Source organism: Coturnix japonica, chromosome 1 (genome assembly GCF_001577835.2).
Source record: "Coturnix japonica isolate 7356 chromosome 1, Coturnix japonica 2.1, whole genome shotgun sequence".
NCBI lineage: Eukaryota > Metazoa > Chordata > Aves > Galliformes > Phasianidae > Coturnix > Coturnix japonica.
Window position 1 is genome coordinate 95,513,401 of NC_029516.1, and position 19,747 is coordinate 95,533,147.

The 19,747-nt window shown below is 45.3% G+C and overlaps 1 protein-coding gene across 2 annotated transcripts in view; it reads right to left on the reverse strand.

Moving 5' to 3' along the window:
- Positions 1-16,922, reverse strand: part of RUNX1 (RUNX family transcription factor 1) — a 149,215-nt gene extending 132,293 nt beyond the window's left edge. The window contains exons 1-2 of one of the 2 annotated variants that reach the window (XM_015882125.2): positions 16,700-16,922; positions 16,390-16,503 (exon numbers count right to left, since the gene is read on the reverse strand). In XM_015882125.2, the coding sequence (XP_015737611.1) occupies positions 16,390-16,444 (55 nt within the window). In that variant the 5' untranslated portion in view covers positions 16,445-16,503; positions 16,700-16,922. The remainder of the gene's footprint in view (positions 1-16,389; positions 16,504-16,699) is intronic. The other variant, XM_015882112.2, reaches the window with a different exon arrangement.
- Between the last annotated feature and the right edge of the window lie 2,825 nt (positions 16,923-19,747).

The following is a 19,747-nucleotide window of genomic DNA, read 5'->3' on the forward strand; positions in this document are numbered from 1 at the left end:
ATACCACCTCACCTGTGTGCCCCTGCTGTTCCCCAACTGCTTACCTGGCTTTCAAGCAAATGTCTCTCCTCTTCCTTCCCTTCACACTTGTGATGCTGTCTTGCTCCCCTCTCTGCGTCCTCCTTAACTGTCATACCCACAAAAACTTGGCACTGGCTGCTGCATTGGAGCTCCAGTATTGCTGGCAGCCTGCCTCTCCTTCCTGCACGTCCATTTGTTGTCTCTGGGCTGGTTTGTGTTTTCCCTTTTATCCTAGAAGCTGGCTGAGGCAGGGTTGCTCTCTTTCATCTACTCTTATGCAGAACCTAGCTCTGCAAGGAGACCTGGTTTTGTCCTAGGCTCTGAGTTCAGAATAACACAATGATGACCTGCTCCAGTCTTGGAAAAGTAGACACAAATGAACAAGAAGGTGTGAAGAACAGTGGCACATAAAACAGGTTATTGGGGGTTGTGCAAAGTCCATGTCTAGCCCAGCCAGGTCTCAGGTCCCCTGGGCACAGTCACCTGCCTGGACAGAGGTGCTGGGGGAGCAGATATCAGAGGACAGCTGGCAAGCAGTAATTACGTGGTATGGTGAGCACATCCTACAAGTGCTCAGAGGGTGTCATGCAGGAGAGGCATTAAGGTATAAAGTAAGTGAGCACAGTGTGTGTGCAAGTGATGTATGGACATGCCTAAGTGGTGTACACAGTTGTGTATATATACTTATATCTTGCATGCTATGAACATGCACTCATAAACTATAATAGTCTACAAGAACCAGGCAAATTATGTGAAAGGAAAGTTGCTGAATGCTATGGAAAAATCCCTAACCAGACATTCTCCCAGTGAATGGCCTAGGGGGAGGGATGGAAAGCATCCATATTACTTTAGCATTCAGAACTGATTGCAACGAGTATGCTGCTGGCCCATGAAAGCTGCTGAACTGTGAGAGAAGCCCTTCTCAGAAGATTTTGTTGTTTCCAATGACTAAACTCCTCACTGCTCACTCTGATCACTCTGTACAGATAGCTCCATGGCACAGAAAGGAAATTCAGAAAAGAAACTTTGTATCCTAATACAATCTTTTTTCAAAAGAAACTAATGCAGATGGTTACGAAACACAGAAGGTGAAGCATGTTTCCATGATTTATCAATAAATCACACGGGGAAATAGATTTTCTTCATTTTTTGTCACACAAAAATAGACTGAAACAGTAAATAAGTTCATGTTGGTAACTCTGATGCTGCCACAGGCTCTCAAAAAACCCAGCTCCATTCTCTGATCACAGTTTGCTGTACTGAGAGCACCACAGGGAGCCTTGGAAGTCACTGGCAATTGGATGTGCAGGCTGCTCTATGGGCTAGGTGTCTTGCCTTGATTTGATTTGGTTGGAGCAATCCCAGATATGTATACAGACTGGGAGAAGAACTCATTGAGAGCAGCCCTACAGAGAAGGATTTGGGGATTCTGGTGGATGAAGAGCTCGACATAAGCTAGCAGTGTGTGCTCGCAGCCTGGAGGGCCAACAGTATTCAGGGCTGCACCATGAGAGTGGTGGCCAGCAGGAAAAGGGAAGAGATTGTCCCCCTCTGCTCAGCCCTCAGGAGGCCCCATCTGGAGTACTATGTCCAGGTCTGGGGGCCTCCCAGCACTAAAAGGATGCTGAGCTGTTGGAGTGGATTCAGAGGAAAACCACAAAAATGGTCAGAGGGCTGGAGCACTCCTCTTAGAAGAAGAGTTGAGGAAGCTGGGCTTGTTCAGCCTGGAGAAGAGAAGGCTCCAAGGAGAGCAGCCTTCAAGTACTTAAAGAAATCATCTTATAAACAGGAGGGAGACTTAATTTTTACACAATCTGATAACGATAGGACAAGAGGGAACTATTTAAAACTAAAAGAAGGGAGATTCAGTGTAGATGTTAGGAGGAAATTCTTCCCCCAGGCCATGAGGCGCTGGCACAGCTGCCCAGAGAAACTGTGGTGCCCCATCCCAGGAGGCACTCAAGGCCAGGCTGGATGGGGCCCTGAACAGCCTGAACTGGTGGGGGGCAGCTCATTCTGTGCTTCTGTGATTCTGTGCTTCTGTGAAAGCCCTAGTCTCTAAGCTTGCTAGCATGTGAAGATTAAAAAAGTTCAGTCTGAGCTATGCGGGAAGATTTTGTGACTTTCACACTTAAGAGATGAAGAAATATCACAGATGTTCCCAAGGACAGGGCAGCAGGATAGGCTGGGGTACACAATCCCAGAAAACTTGTAGCCTGAGGGGAGGGGGAAAGAGCAGGCACATCACAAGATAATAGGTCAGGGGTGGCCTTGGAGGGGGATGAGATGTTGCGTCCCTTCCAGAAGAGGGGCCCTAGCAAGGGACTAGTGCTGTGAAACTTCTCATGCTGAAAAGGAGCAGGGAGAAAAGAGCTGAGGGATCCCAGGCCTTGGGCTGAAGCAAGATGGGCTGCAGTAGGGCTGGAAGCATAAAGACACAGGATCACTTCTGCTGCAGCTGCAGAGAAGAAAAAGCACGGGCAGAGAGTTGCAGCAGAGAGCGTGAGGTGACTTCAGGCAGTATCGCCTGCCAGTGGGCTCTCCAACTTCCTCCCCGCGCCACTGCGATTGACGTTAGTTCTTGCCAAAACCATTTTTATCTTTTTGTTTCATTTCATGCTTCTCACGAGCAAAGTTTCGAAAATACCGATACAGCAAGGCCATGTGCTGTACCCTTTGCCTTTCTTCCACTTGACTTCTTGCTTACAAACCCTCTGGGGTGCTCTCCTTAATGTTTGTACAGCTCCCAGCACAGTAGACTCAGCTTTGGAGCATGAGAGTGAAACAAAAAGCATGGAGTCATAGGGAGAACTGTGAAACTCTGAAGTTAGTTAGGCTGTATTTAAAATTAATGTGCTGTCCACCTTTGTATTATCTTTAGTTTTTTAGAATAAAGTGTGTTGGCATTTTATTCCCTTGAAATCATGCAAGCCTGATAAAAAAGAATAAGTTATGGGGATTATGTGACTGATGCTGATAAGAGTGCTGGTCCAGCAGTAGTAAAGAAGCATGTCCCTAGATATTTTTTGGGACTAAGAGCACTCTGATAATATTCATGAATTGTATGCAATGCTCAAGAAAAGTACAATTGTGGTTCCAAAAAGAAATCCCCGTTTCTGTTGAACTGAGCATTCTGATCAGGTGTAAATAACTGAAATTGATCTATGTTAGCGCATGGCTGATTCTTAAGCTGAAGCATCCCAAACCTGAGAGTACTTAAGCCACGGAAAGCTCAGGGAACACCCTAGCATGACAGCTCATGTCCAGCACCTCTGCAACCATGCACCCCTGAGCTTGCACAACTGCAGCTCGTGCAACTGGCTGACAGCCTACAACAGGAGTGCAGGATCGTGCAGGCATGAGCAGCATCACGTCCACACACATGCACAGAGTCAGGGCCAAGGTGCTGCACACAAACCACAGCCTCATGTACACGCAGGGCTGGTGCAGGTCTGTGCTCCTCAACAGCAACATGGGGGAGAGCCATCCGACCCCTCGGACGGAGCAGCCCCTTGGGCCATACAGAGAGAGGGGAAAACAAGTAAGAAACTGGAAAAAAAAAAAAAAGAAATAAGTGTGTTGGAATTGAACAGCAAAGAAACAGCAGAGCCGAAAAGCGAGAAACAGGAAAGCGGCAGTGACACTCAAGCTTTTTTTGTGTGTGTGTCCCCCGCCCCCCTAGCAGGGACGGAACTGCTGCAAGCGTAGCACAGGCTGTTATCAGCCCCGCGCAGGGGCTGCGGTTTGCTCGCTCTCGCAACCCTCCTGCAACCGTCGCTTGTTTTCTGACAAACAGGATGCCTCCATTTCGCCTGGCAGCTTCCCCGTGCTTCGAGGTGAGGGGCAGCCCCGTGCCGTCCCCGGGGGGAGGACTCAGGTGCACCCCAGCAGTGCAGGGAGAGTGCACAGAGCTATCTCTTTCCTTGCAGCCCCTGCTAATGGCAAAACAAGAGGCATGTGGTGTGGGCTTGGCTGCACTGGAGAGAGAAGTCTGAGCTTCCATCTTGCTCACTTTTTTATTATTTCATCAAAAAGCAGTTATTACAGTAATGCTTGTGAAATGTTTCAGCACATCCAAGCTGCTTGCCTCCTCTCAGCCCATCTCCCATGGCTGCAGGGAGGGGGATAGTGCAATAACATTGCTGTGCTGTGTCCCCCACAGTCAGGATCATGGGTGTGAGGCACAACCATTTAGATGGAGATGCAATCAGAGGAACAACAGTCTCCTTTCAGGTGTTTGTAAAGAGTGATAAGGTCTTCACCGAGCCTCCCCTTCTCCACACTGAGCAAATCTAGTTCCTTTAGCCACTTCCCATCAGACCTGTGCTTCAGACCCATCACAGCTTCGTTGTCCTCTGGACACGCTCCAGGGCCTCGATGTCTTTCTTGTAGTGAGGGGACCTACACTGGAGAGAAGTTAGATGCAGGAAAAGCAGAACCCTCTCTGACTCTGCTCTGGTAATTGCTTGGCTGAAGGTGAGCCTCTGGCAGCAGAGCTGGAGCCCACACCAACAGCAGCACAGACTTACTGATGTATCATTTCTCCACACATCTCCCAGGACAGCAACCTCCAGCTCTGCTACATGCCTGGAGCTTCCTGGGCAATCTCCAAGCTGTGCAGTCTCCAGCTGGGGTGGCCTGTGCTCTGCTCCTGCCCTCCTTGCTCTGCAGGCGCAGGAGGCACCAAGCACCACTAACTGCCAGGATGGTGCTAAGCCAGGAAGGAGAAACCCTGAACCCTCTGCTTTTCCTGGAGTTGAAATTCTGATGAGCTGAACAAATGTTGTGTCACAAAACAGTTTCTCAGCTAATCTTATTTCTTTTTCTGTTCCCGAGTTGCCCACAAACAGCTCATAACACGTTCAAGTTAGCCTGCTGCTCAAAAAAGTCATCGGAAAACATCTCTTTTTTTTTTTCCTGGATTTTCTTCATGGTTTGCTATTTGAGCTGGATGGCCCACTTGTGGCTAGAGATGTACGGTAACTGTGCCCTGAGAGAATGAGCACAATGCTAAGGCATCTTTCTGACAAAAACATCTGCCTGGCCAAATGTACAAATCCAAGTGAACAGGAGATCATGTTGTGCATAGTCTGGCTCAGAACTGCAAGACAAAAAAAGAATAAAAATGAGGTTCTGCTTCCACTGCTCTCCCCTGACTTCTGATATGACCCTTTTTCATGGTTCTTCATCCATGAAAATGAGGATCGTGCTCTTCCCGCAGCTGTTTAAGCAGTTTCTGGAGATGACTGTATTTGATTAGTGCCTCTGTATCACTTTGGCCCAGTGTATGCCGAACGGAACTGCAAAGCTTTTATCAATCAGACTGCTTTTCTGTGAAGACAGAGCTTATGTGATAGCTCCCACTCCCTCTGTGCTTCTGCTAACTTTTCTGTCTTGTGGGCCAACTTCAACTAAATTCCATAGAGCAGTAGTGGCCTTAAGTTACTACAACTTTCCCGAAATAGGGAAGTAGCTAAGGTTGGTGGTGTTCCCCGCTCCCAAGCACTCATCCAAGAGAGACTTCAGAGATTCCTCGAGAAGAGAGGAACTTTGGATCAGATTAAAGCCTTATCAGGTGTCAGAAAACGCAGCCGCAAGACCCATGTCTGTAGGAAACCAGTCAGCACTTCTGCCTAGGACAGCATGACTTATCTTTTCAAATGCACCAAACTAGACTTTCCTTGAAAGAACACAACGCGTTACAATGAGAAGTTTTCTACAACCTGATTGTAGAGAGCATGAACAACCTGCATTTGGATTTCATAGAATTAATATACACAGCAAAGTTTCCCGTGCTGTTTGAAGCAGATCTCTATTCATCTTCATCCTAAGTGCTGCCCCAGCAATTCATTAGCAACATGATAAAAATGTTAATGATGTCACTGATCACATTATTAGCATCTGCCCTGGCTGGAGGCAGCCTCAGTATACCCCATTTCCAGTTATCTCCCAAGTAACAACACTACAAAAGTCCTGTGCTAGCAGCATAAAGTCAAGTGGGGTAAGGCACAGAGACACAGGTCTGACATGAATGCTTGCACAGAAAGCAGCTACTGATGTTCCAAGGGCTTTCTGTTTGGGTACCCTGATGTCCCCTGCAGAATGCAAGCCAGCACGATTATTGGTCTGCATACTTGTTGTAAGGCACACTGAAAGGTGATGCTGAAGTAAGACAAATGAAAAAGAAAGAAAGAAAAAGAAATCCCACAGGGTATATTAGTACTTGAACAAGCCTTTCAGCTTAACATTCTCACTGCTGTCTATCCACCATGGTATAACTTGTATTAGAATCCTGGCACAAGCTGCCTACCAAGTTTCTCATTTATTAGTATCTGCTAAACGTGAAAATGTAAAAGGCTCTGAAACTACTCAAGAAATACTTCTTCTCACATTTCTTCTTTCTCTCCCACCTTTCAGCTTTGCATTGATTTTGTGGCATTATTATAACTGTACCTGTAGGCTAAGTCTCATACAGAGGCCTTCTGGAACAGAAGAGTGTGGAATGAGGCAAACAAGAACCCACTGAAACGCAAACCCAGCAATCCCGTGGGCACCTGATGCAACATACTAAACTTGAGATTTCAGAAAAAAATCCAGAAACTTTTATGTGTATTCACTGTGCACACAGAAAAGATGAAATATACACAATTTGTTGTCCCAGGACTACCCACAGCAGCAGGGCAGCCCAGCAGCAACCAAAAGCAGCCAGCTCTTTCGTCCTTTTCTGTCCTGTATCCGTGGGGAAGGGCTGATCAAAGGGGGCTGGTACCAGGTGTGAAGCACAGAGCAGGCTGTCTTCTGGCCACCTGTATCTACCTAATTCTAACCAATGGGGGAAGCTACCAGGGAAGAAAAGGTTGATGATTTAATAAGCAGGTAGGGTGGAGGTATGAACAATAGGAGACTTAGTTCAGATGTTCTGCTTCTTAGAAAATGAACAAATGCCAGTGGATTATTCTTGGAGCGCAAGTTGTGGGAGTGACTGATAGTGCGTTATTTGGTTTGAGGCTGGCTAGCACAGCACCTGGGGCTCAGATGTCAGCAGCTGGGGCTGTGGGCTCTGTCATCTACCGATCCCCTGAAATCACACTGGCTACAACTGCTTGCAGTACGTAAGCAAGGGAATGCAGTCCCCAGTGAAAACAGCCCTAAGACCCAGAGCTTTGCTGGGGAGAAGCTCTGCTGATACAAGGGATTCTACTGCACAATAAAACACTTCTTCCTCGCCCTAGTCACAGAATCACTAAGGCTGGAAAAGACCACTAAGATCAGCAAGTCCAACCATCAGCCCATCAACCCATTTTTTCTCTGTTCTGACTTCCTCACCCTCTCTTCTGTGCTGGCTTCTGTTCATTGTTTGCTATGGTTTTTAGTTTTTATTTTGTTTCTTTTTGTATCCGTACTCCTTGGCAATCAAACACACAATCCAACATTTTTTCCTCCTCCATTTTGCGATAACTGAAGACATTTTGGTGTCCGGATGCCAAAAGGAAGGCTAGGAGAAGAGTTAGCAAAACAAGTCATGCACTAGAAATGTTTGGGTTAATATGCTCGTGGTGAATGTTGCAAACAGCAGCATTTTATAAAAACCTCAATGACAAGGTAGCTTGTTTTCTCACCAAGGAGAAATAAGAGAGGGAAACTACGCTACAGCCAATTATCTCCTAAAATAGGACGGCTAATGCTTTTATATAAGTTATTTTCCTAAATCTTATTTCAATCCCTCTTTGAACAGCAGTTTTCAAATAAGGCATTCTTTAATGCCACAGGAATAAAATAATAATCCAGCAAGGCCTTGCAAAAAGAAGGGCTCAGACCTGAACATGCTAAGGGTTCCAGGCAGAAAGGAACCTTAGAAAAGAGAGATAGGTACAAAAGTGTTAATGCTGGTAAAGCTTATTTTTGTGCTCTACAGAAAGGAGCACTTCAGGACTACTGGAGCTGTGCTGCTACATAGTGTAAAACAGATAGACTTGAAAATATCAGTACAAATAATAGCACCCTTCAAAAGCAGCACTTGAAATTGTTTGGACTGTGTAGGAAATTGTAAAAAAATGGCAATTTTTTTTGCAACCCCTATTAAAATAGAACACAGCAATAAAAGTTCTGAGTGTTACAATAAAATGTCAGTGGTTTATTTCAGTACTTTGGAGCTTAAGAGGTTTACTCTATCATTTTTTCCTTTCATCCAGGCAAATAATTCCTTAGGATCCACAACAGTGCAACACACTGCAGTCAAAACAGCCCATTTCATTGAGGAAAGGAAACCACTTTCCCCAGCACAGGCAAGTACAGACAGAATAATCTTGTGTTTGTGTGGAAGACGCGAGTCTTGCGGTCCATCTGCAGATGCTACCAGCTTGTTGGAGGACCCCACATGATACGACATGACCTCCACAGCAGATGGACTAAGTGGCAGTAAATCTCCTTGCAAAGTGTGTGATGCATGTGTAGAAAGTGCAGAACATAGAAGAGCAATTAAACTACCCCGTATTGCAACAACTGATTCACTGACCCCTATGCAAATGAGCTTAACAAAGTTTTAACTTGAATGTACCTTCTAGACATGAATTCTGTTACACCCAGCCCATGCAAAACCCCAAGCTCATTTACACATAGGTACTGAAAAACAGAAGCATTTTACAGAAGTCTGATATTATCTAGTAACTGTGTTGTAAAATGAATTGAACTTCCTACTAACTGAGTGCAGTTCGCGCTCTTGTACCAGTACCCTGCTAAAAATGATGTGCAATGCTGTCAAACGGTCAGCACCCACAGTGGCTGAATGACCACGTAGGTGAGACCTCCTCCTCACTGCCTCCTATGGAAAAAATGGTTTTCAGGGCTGCTTTCCCAAGCTGTGGTTACACATGTATGTCCTGTCCCACTAGATGGTACATGCTAGAGTGCTTCTCTCAGAGGCTCTCCTTATTTCAAGAGGGAATGCACCGCTTATCCGTTCTTATACTCCTGCCATACATGCTATGTGCAACCAGAAAAAGACTCCCAGCTGACACAGAGTTCCTTCCACAACCACGCATAATAGGCCATAAACCATTGTTACACACCAATATTTCCAAGGTAAAAGAGACAAAAACTTTCTGTAGTTACAGTTCTGCTAAGTGGAGTCATATGAATTATACCTGCACCTCAAAGCAATGTTTTATTTAGCCCCTAGGTCAGCAGTAGCATTCAGAGTACACCTCCTGTCTTATTCATGACTTCATTCTTGAATTAGTCTTTGCCCCTGGGGGGACAGACCCAGCCTTTCACAGCTGGTGGCCATTTTGTCACTGCCTGGGAGGAAGCAGGATGTTATCCCAAGAACTGCTTTTTGCTCCTGGCCATGCCTATGGAGACAGGTGGAAATGCAGCTGCAGGCAAGTGGGAGTAAAGCAGTACTGCCTTGAACCTCTCCACGTGGCTAATAACAGTAGTGACAACCAGAGGTGCACCTGCCACCCCCACACACCAGCACTCAGCACACCTACACATCTGAGGGTTTGCTGGTGGTGACTTGCATCTGTCAGTGTCACCGCACGAGATGGAGGGAAGCTTTCATTTCACTCTGCCAGACTGCCTTCCACTACCTTTTGGTACCACAGCACATAGATAAAGACAGCCAAGTGCTGACGGGCAAGGAGGCTCATCTGTCCCCTGTGCAGCCTGTGATACCCTGTTCCAGCTGCTCGGTTTGCTCACATTGCATGCATTTGCTGAAGGTGAGGACAACTCTGTGCTTCAACAGTGGTGACTCAGTACAGCTGAGTGAAATGTTTATAGCAAATCACATCCAAACCATCAGGTTGCGAGTTCTCTCATGCTGCACTGATGGAAAAGATTTGTATGAGAGTTCAGCCTTTCAACTGGCAGCCAAAACTCTGCCAAAGGGCAGCTTCCTAGCATGTCTCAGTATCACAGCTTAAGCATGATTGATACCAGCCAACAGAAAGCACTCTGCAAAGCAAATACTTGGAAGGCAAAAGAAAAAGCCCCTACCCCCTGATTTGGGCTGCTTTTGGGTTCACTGGAATCAGAAACTCAAAACAAAAAGCACAGGCTGAAAAGTCCAGCCAGATCAAAGGCGGGGAAAATGTTCTCACAGATCTTTGTGAAGTGAAACTACCCAATTTCACAGAGTTTCACTCACAAGCAGAAGTGGCAAGCCCTGCAGACAGCATTAAGGATGAATTGGAAACTCTACCAGGTAGTGTCTTCTGTCTCTCTCTGTTGCTCTGCTTTCACTGTCAGGTCTTCTATTCCCTCTCTTTCCTTTCCTAGAATAGCATGTCCTGCAGGCAGTGTCACTGTGAATGTGTCAGTGCTTTCATGGACTTCTCCAAGTTACTGCAGACCATTATAGGTGCTCTACTGCTTTAAATTTCAGCACAGTGGTCTCCCAATCCAGTTCATCAGTATACTTCATGGAGGAGATATCCAGGCTGCTCATCTATTATTTGGGAAGCTGACTCAAGTTTATACAAATATTATCCGTTCTCATAAGATGACAGAGGAGGTAACGAAGGTACTGCAATATTTTCTTATCCCTCTCTCAGACCAGTGAGTCACCTAGCCTGTGGCCTGTCTCTCCCCTTGGCCAGTACCAGATGTTTTGGAGGAAGCCACAACTCATTTTGCAGATGACAGACCAGCTCACATGGGAAGCTTTCTCTCCGAGCTTTAGCAGAGAATGGTTTTTGCTCTGAAATACAGCAGCGAGAGACGAAGGCAGAAATTAACCTTACAAAAGCTTCTTTCCTTTTTACCTGGCTGGTACATATCAAAAAACTGTTATCTGTTTTAAAGACTTGGTTGACTTATGGATCCCAATAAACTCTTGGTTTTAATGGCATTGTATGGCAATGAGTTCTAGGCTGTAATCATCTACCTTACGTTGCTCCATTGACTGAGCACAGAGAAAGAAATTGGAACAGGTGAGCTGGCTGCCACAGTTATTTAAGAAAAAAAACAAAACACAAATAATATATATTATATATTATATATTATATATTATATACTATATATTATATATTATATATTATATATTATATANTATATTATATATTATATACTATATATTATATATTATATATTATATATTATATATTATATATTATATATTATATATTATATATTATATATTATATATTATATATTATATATTATTATATATTATATATTATATATTATATATTATATAATAATAAATAAAATTGGGAGGAAGGGGGGGGGGAGCCTACAAACAAAACAACTGGGTAAAGACATATTTGCACACTGCAATCTGCTAAAGTACAGAACATCTATCAGCATCACATCCCTGTTGTGAACTTTCCTGAGCTCTCCCAAGGCATGGTGTCATGCCTTTCCCAGCTGTTAGCACATGCGTCTCAAGCCTTTGACAGAGGTCTTACTAGCTACATGGGGCATGTGGCCTGGCATGTTCAGTCTACAAGCCCTTGTCACTTGTAGGAGGAAGACCAGTTTCCATACCTTGTCACAGGGGTGATCAACCTCATGTTATCCCTTATGGAGGCATCACAGCTGGCAGCTTCTGCAGAGTACTAGCAAGACGCATTTCCGTTTGCTCTTGAACCTGCTCTGCATCTCACTTCTGTGCTCCACATCCACATGAGAGGACCTGGTTCCAATATCCTGCCCAGAACTCAGGCAGCCCCTCTAGGAGTGCAGCTGCTGAGACCAGTGGGGCCCTGCTGTGTATAGTGGGGTCACACAGTGGGGTGAGTTTCTTCTATTGGTGGAAAAAGGTCACATTTGGGCATGCCAATCCTGGGTATCTGCAAGCCAGTTGTAATCCTGAATCCTTGCTGAGACTGACATCACAGTCCATCACTAAGCTGAGTGCTACTGGTTAAACACACAGTTCACTATTTTGGTCTCAGATAAAATCTCTTGATCTTACCTAAGCAACGTATTCATCTCTGCCAGATACTTCACCCCACCACGTGCTTCACAGGAGTTCCTGTGTTTGGGTTTGGGTATCTCAGCGCTTCTCAAGGCTTTTGAGTGAACAAGTCTCAGAGAAGGCTGTGTAAATCTGACAATGTTCATGTTTTTTCTTCCAGTAAGCTGAGGTTTTTAGGAGCTTTAGTTCAATTTCCTATTCACAAGACAGTATTTTTTAATGCTGACACAAATTGACTCTGTGCAACAGTTCAGGCAGTCTGCATAAGGACTGGAAGAACTCCCTCTCTACACAGTCACCACCCAGCCTATGCTGCTGCAAAAAGAGCTATTTCTTTTCCTGGGTGAGGGAAAGAAAAGCCTTTCCAAGCACATGGCACTGCTGAGTGCTGTGCATCTCGCAGAGGAACATGTCATTCACAGAGCCGATTCTAGCATGATTACTTCTGCCAAAGTCACACACCCAGACATGACGACACAAGTTGTACTTGCAGTAAATGTCTTTCTGCAGTGCCTGATGTCCCACTAGGACCACACAAAAGCTGACAGTGGAAACACTCGGCACAGAGGTGAATGCTTGCTTTGATTTCAGCCTGGCAGTACACCCTGCTGAAGGATCACAGAGACAGAGGGAGCTCTGTAGAGGAATGAAGCCAACCCTGGATGGGAAGAGCAGTCACACCGTCCTGCCCCCCACCAGCACCCTCTGCAGACAAGCACTCACCCTAGGGAGGTTGCCTATGCTGAGAGTGTGAACCTGTAGAGCCAGACATGAATAGCAGGGAGCTTCTGGACAGCTCATTTTCCTACTCACGGGCTTTGGGAACAACCTACCTGCATAAATCCTATCACAAAACAAGCCAGAGCAACCCAAGTGCAATGAGAAACAATACACTTGTATATTGGTGTCCAAAGAACCAGGCATAGAAGCCCTTCCAAGCAGGAGGAGCTTCTTGCAATGCTTTTATTTAGCACGTGCGAAGGAAGAAACCCACGATGGCTGGTCACTACAGTGTTAAAACTAAGAATAAAGTACACGTGGTGTGTTTTTCCATGCTATAAAAGTGCTCTGATGGAGTTTATTTCCATTTGATAAGAAACCAAGAAAATGCTGCACCGCAAAGCTTCACTGCCTTGATTAATCAACACAAAAATACTACAAAGGCAAAACCAGGAGCAACCTTCTTTGCATACTGAAATAATTAGACCTTGTAGCAAAAGGGAAAATGAGGAAAGTACCTTCCTGGAAAATATTATGCTTCATAATATTTAGAACTCCATAAAAAACAAAAACAAAACCCAATGTTTTTGTAAAAGGACTAATTATGCTGTCTTCTTTTGCAGGCAAAATCATTAGGAAACCTTACAGGACAGCCTAATGTCTCTAAGAAAAACAAAGATATTATGGGGTTAGTGGTATCATGTAATTATCTAGGCCTCTTTTATAAACTGTACATTCACTCTTTAACACAAAACTCTCCAAATGGGTCTTGCTTTGGTCCTACCCAAAAGATACCATTGCTGTGACCCAGTCTATACACGAAATCACACCCAACCCCTAATAAAGCCAGCAAACCTGTCCTCATTCTACAGACCATGCTTGTGTACAGGTTGAAATGGAAGTCTTGCCGATACGGACCCAGGTTTGAGAAAGGTATGGTGTGATGTTTTATTGAGGGCTGTACCACAACAGAACAACCATAAAAAGGTTCTCATTTTGTACTCCTAACACGCAGCCCAGGCCATAAACTGAAAGAGGCCATTAGGAAAATGAGGCCATCATTAAAAGCAGAGCTGGTAAACATGTAAATGCGTTCAGCATGCAGAGCACACCACTGGAGGCTTCAGTGCAATCCTCATTTCTTTACCTAGTGGCAGAAGCAAGGACCTGGTGTGGTGTGATAGAAAGAGGGCCATATCCTTTGTGGTGTACCACATTCAATTAATATGTCAGGTTTTCTATGTCTGTCACTGCTCACAGGGGCTGGAACAATGGTTTTGCTTCCCCATTCCCTTTCTTTTTTCCCAATTTTCACATAGTACCACGCTAAAAAAACAGTAATGGATTTCCTTCTCAGAGAACTGCATGGGCTGATAAAGTGAAATCCATGGCAGAAAGCATGTCACTTTTCCCTTTACCTCCTAATTACAGTTAAAGGCAGTAAATTCTGGCGGGAAAAAGAAAGAAGAGACGGTTTGGGACATTTCTAATGGCTGGTCTGTGTAAACACTGTTGAGAAATACGGCTGAGAACAATCTGCCCTGGGATGATTATTTTTCTTGCTCCGAGGCCCGACCATTACTCTTCTTGTACCCAGGATTTTGAAATTGTCCGAAGTTCATTTGAGCAAAGACAGGAACAAAAAAGGAACGTTGCAGCTTTCCATGTTTAAACGCAATATTCTTTCACAATGATGAGGCATCTGCTTTATAACCCAACCGAAGCGCTGTTGCCCAAGCTCTTCCTGCAATGTACAGCTGCAGTTTCACCTCACTTGTGCTGGATACCTACCAGGATCTGTACCTTAAAGTACCTAATATAATGGAGACCTTATCCATGAAGGAGCACAAATTACTACAGTGTTAACAGTAAGAGTGCAAGTAGTACCGAGAAAGATAATAATATGCCAATAGTGAAACACTGAGGTAATCCACTGGCTGGATTAACCAGCCTTAGCAAACCTAGATGAGAAAGAATCAGCCCTTGGTCCACATGTAGTCGCTCCCCTGCACTTTAGGGGCTTCTACCTGCAGGATAGCCTCAACTGTCCCCAGCCCATCCCACGGGCTGGCTGTGTCCTGGCACGCTGCAAGGGCTGTCCCGTGAGGCTCACTATTTTGTATTTTATCAGAAGTACAGAATTTCCTCAAGTCTTCCTGTACTGCAGATTAAACAGCAAGCAGTTGAGTGAGTTTAAAAAAAAAAACACACACACAACAAAACAAAACAAAAACACAACCAAAAAGAGCTGATGAAATGCAGGAAGATCCTTCTTGCTATTCTAACAGTATTGCTTCCTTTGCTTGGAAGCGGAGCTGGCAATACATTAGCACGGTGAGTGCTGGGAGCAGCCAGCTGCCTCCTGCCAAGCCTCCGGCATCTCCCCTTGCAGGCTGGGTGATGCTGCGAGCCAGGATGTTGTGAGCCTGCCTGACTCGCGCAGCTCGCTGTGTTCAGCTCCCCGCCAGCACCAGGAAAGAGAGAGGCAGAAAAACTTTCATCACAGGAGTGGGGCAAAAAGAAGAAAAGAAAGCAAAGAGAGATGGTGGGCGCTTTGGCACCCTGCCCTCATCCCACAGCGGTCGGTGGGAGCAGCGCAGGGTTCACAGAGTTGCTGTGACACAGCAGCAGGGGTGAGCCTTCCGCATTCCCAACTCGCATATTAATAGGAATAACGCGTGACTCACGCTGACAGCAGCGGCAAGGCCGGGAAGCTGTAGTCTGCAGTTATAAAGAGCTACACAGCGCTGCTGTATCGCAGAGTGCCGGCCAAGTCTGATGAGCCGTCTGCACGCCGTCATCCGGCAGGCACGGCACGGCAGAAGGGGCTTGGATGCTCAGAGGGTGTGCATAGAAGGGGAAAAGTTCAGCTGCATCATGAGCTATTTGGGAAGGCAGTTACAAGAAAGTGAACAAGTTTCTCATGCCAGTCCCAGGCTCACTCATATGAATAATCCATGACTGAGCAAGCCTCTGAATATGCTTGGTCACAGTGAAACAAGTCAGATTGCTGGGGGCTGCACTCCAATCCCCTCCCAAGACCGTACAGGACTAATTCATTTCTCTAGGACTGATTGCAGCCAATAATTCACAGTCATCAGAGACCCACACGGCATCAACAGAAACCCTGAGTTTACCCACATCGCTTCTCTGGAGCCATGTGAGTTGCAGCCAACTTTAAGCAGGTTCCTGAGCTTTCCCAGCTTCTCCCCAGCGAGTGTGCCTTCACCCAGGCTGACAGCACAGTGTAAGTGAGCCAGCATCACGCTCCGCTGGCTGCCGGCACGAGCCTGCTGCTCGCTCGCGGGGGTGCAGCCTGTAATGGGTGTCGTACGCAGCTGGCTGTCATTTTTCACGGCCGTGGCTCAAAAAGTCATAATTCTGCCAAAAGGAATCAAAAGGGGCTTGTGCTACTGCTATTGTATCTGCTGTAATTCATGTGAGCTCCTCAAACAGACTTTGATTTATGAAGAGAAAATTCACAAGTATGCGATGCCTGTTTGAACAGCTTAAATGAGCCCGTGTTCTAACCTCCTTAATGGATGATAAGTAATAAGGTGGTATTCCTATGAACTTGGATACTAGCTTCAACAAGAACGCCTTGAAGAAAATTGAAGTAGGTAAAAGCATGTACTACAAGAAAGACCTCAAATTCTTTCCAGACATGTATTTGCTTATGTATGGGATAGCGAAAAGAATATTTAGAAAGTATGAATGGCACTTACCTCTCAAGAAGTGCTGGTAAGAAGGAAGTGAATCAAATACGCTGTTTGAAGCCATTGTTTCCTCTTTAAAACTCACTTTCTCTTTACAGTGAAGGAATATATGATTTCTTCTACCTTGGGAAGTGAAAAACGAAGAACGGTCATTGTTACCACCCTCTGCCCAGCCATCACTCCGCTTTATCCCAGTGCCTCTTGAGTAACCCAAAGCAAATAATAGGGTTCTTTTGCTAAAAGAACTCTGAAATTGTTTCTTAAAAAGAAAGAAAGAAAAAAAAAAAATAGCGGATCGGTTGTGGTTGATGATGCTTACCACTCTACGAAACTCTGTGGTTTGCAGTCAAAGCGATTTGCCCTGCCTGCTGACCAATATCCCAGACCCGCTCTTGTGTGACTGCCTCTGTACCCAACTTGTGGTTCTGTGGTTGTTTATGAGGCCCAAAGAAGTGTTTCACACAACCAAAATTACAAATTTAACTGTTCCCCTTTCCATAACCTGCCTCCATTGGTCCCTTTGAGTCACGTGACCTGAGTGATGTCAACTTTCTTTCTTTTTTTTTTTCTTTTTTTTTTTTTTAACTTTCTGAAGTCATGCCCTACCCCACTCCACCTGCCCTCCCCGGGGCTGAGCGAGGCAGCCATGGAGGTTGCTGAGGGAGGGAAAAGAGAAATGACTCACCGGCCCGTGTGCAGTGCAGCAGGCGGGCGTGCTGAGCTGGTGCAACGCTGCTTGTTTTGTTGTTTGTGGTTTTTGGAACTACTGATTATTTTGATAGGGATTTCATTGCTGCTTATTCAATAGTAATTCAAAGCTGGGTATTAGTTGGCTGCTGGGGCAGGATGTGTAAGTCATCCTGTATAACATTAGGAATCAGCTGTAGTGAAGACCACTGACTGAGGAAAGTGCACTGCAGAGAGGTGTGAGAGAGAGAAGGAAAGGAAGGAAGGAAGGAAGGAAGGAAGGAAGGAAGGAAGGAAGGCAAGGAAGGTAAGGAAGGAAGGAAGGAAGGAAGGAAGGAGAGAAGGAAGGAAGGAAGGAAGAGAAGGAAGGAAGGAAGAAGAGGAAGGAAGGAAGGAAGGAAAGGAAGGAAGGGAAAAGGGAAAAAGGAAGAGAGACAGGAGGAAGGAAGAAGGAGGAACGGAACGGAAGGAGAAAGAAAGAAAGAAAGAAAGAAAGAAAGAAAGAAAGAAAGAAAGAAAGAAAGAAAGAAAGAAAGAAAGAAAGAAAGAAAGAAAGAGTAAAGAGGAGATCAAAGGAGAGGAAAGAAAAAATAAGCAATTGAGAAAAAGGCATCATTTTGAATGTCTATGATGGTAATTTCTGAGGGAGTGCTTGAAGGACACAGGTATCTGTGAGCTCACAAGACAGCTCTGTAAATTTCCCATAGGTTCAAGTCCAGTGATCTCTGTTCAGCACAATGCTGCTCCTGTCAGAGAGAGTCTTTCCCAAGAGAAAAGCTTAGTAAAATGCTCAGGACGGAGGTCAGCAGTGATACAGTAATAACAAAAATACTGGTAGGTAGAACACTGCAGTGATGTACAGTGCATAGTCCACGCAGGTTACTCCTGGTGCTGGATGTTGTGGGACTCTGAGGTTGTTCTGGTATTTGAGACCAACAAGCCCTTGGCAAAATTAGGCACTTCATGCATTGCTTCCGCTTATAGCAACCTTGGAAGTTGAATTCCTGACTTCCATTTCTAGTGCAAGTGCAGTATACACACTGGCTACCCCTAGAGTGAGTGGGGGAGCTGTGTGTGCATGGGAGATAGATAGGTTTTCCACAGAAAACTTCAATTTGCTGAAGCTGCACAAGGAGCATTTCTGGGCAGCGAGGACTGGAAGACAGGGGCACTCTGCTTGGATGCTGTGAGCCTAGCTTACACTCCTGCTATGCCTCAACTATGCAAGCTTTGGCTTTTTTGTGGCTTTTTTTCTGACTATCCTTCCCAGAGTCTCCCAAGATATGACCAATTTTTAGTCTGGGATAAACCTCACTTTGTGGCAACGTAACTCAGAGATCACCATGCAAAGGATAAAAACCTTCCCCTGCTAGGACAGGGAGAACTGGGCCCAGGCCCTGTGCCCACTAGAGATCAGAGCTTACTGCCTATGAGATCTGGGGGTACACTGCCTGCCAGGCCTGGCTAGTCTGTGCCGGCAGAGGGAGCACCAGCGGGAGGACTGGAGTTTTTAAATCACTTTTTTTTTTCCTCTTCTTTTAATACTCAAGGGGCAGGAAGGCTGCCAGAGTGGAGGCGAATGCCCAGGCAGGCAGAGCATGTGAGGCAGAAATCCGCTTTGCTGTGGGCAGAGAGCAGAGTGCCAGTGAATGTCAGCAATGCTTGTACTTCACCCAGGTCATCTGCCTTGAAGGCCTGAGCATCGCTGTGCTATGTGAGAAGCAACAGTTGGGCTGCTTTTGTCATAGCTGAGGAAGATGATGCAAGGGAAAAGCCTGACTGTTTCAACATGCAGCCTTCCACTCCAGGCTCTGCTCTGCCTACAGTCAGCTTCAAACAGCATGCAGGAATACACTTCATTAGGGTTTGACCACCTCAAGTTTTCAAGAAACAGTCTGAGCTATGTGGGTCTGTGCTATACCCAAAGGAGAAGATGGACAGCACTTTTCCCTACCACTGCTACACATGCCAGAGAAGCTGTGAAACCCAGTAACATGGCAAAGGTTGCTGGTGATGCTGACTGTACCACAGTGCCATTTTCTGCTGGGTGCACATCAGCTGTTCCTGCAGCCATGCAATTAATCTGTGTCAAAATTTACTGCCACACATAGCTGGCATTGTTCAGAGGAAAGGAATAAAGTGGATCATTTCACAGTTCATGCCCCAGCGACTGCGTCCAAATGTTGCTGTGTGAGCTGTGCCATCATTAATGACAGTCCCTTTTTTTTTGTTTGTTTGTTTTGTTTTTTTAAGCTGTCCTGTTGTTAGTGTAAAGTGCTGGAAAAACTTGTGTTGCTGGTACTTAGACATTCTTTGCTTTGTAATGAATAAAATGCAAGAAAACTGTGAACCTCCAGGAAGTAATATCGCTCTCAGACCTAGAAGCTGACACATCGTGTAATAAATTAACAAGAAGCTACTGGATGATGGAGAGATCAAAGTGTTGTGCCAGTAGTCCTCTTTGTTGTAGCGGAGTCAGACATTCAGGGATGCTAAGAAATTTGTTTTCCACATTGGTACTGCAGAGTATGGTCCCTTGACTGGATAATAACCTTGAGAAAGCAGACCTTGAAACCAAATATCTATCTACACCAGAGTCATACTCTCAGTCAATAGAACTCATTTGGAATCTCATAAAGTTGCTAGCATTTGGAAAACGACAATAACAACAACAAAGCAA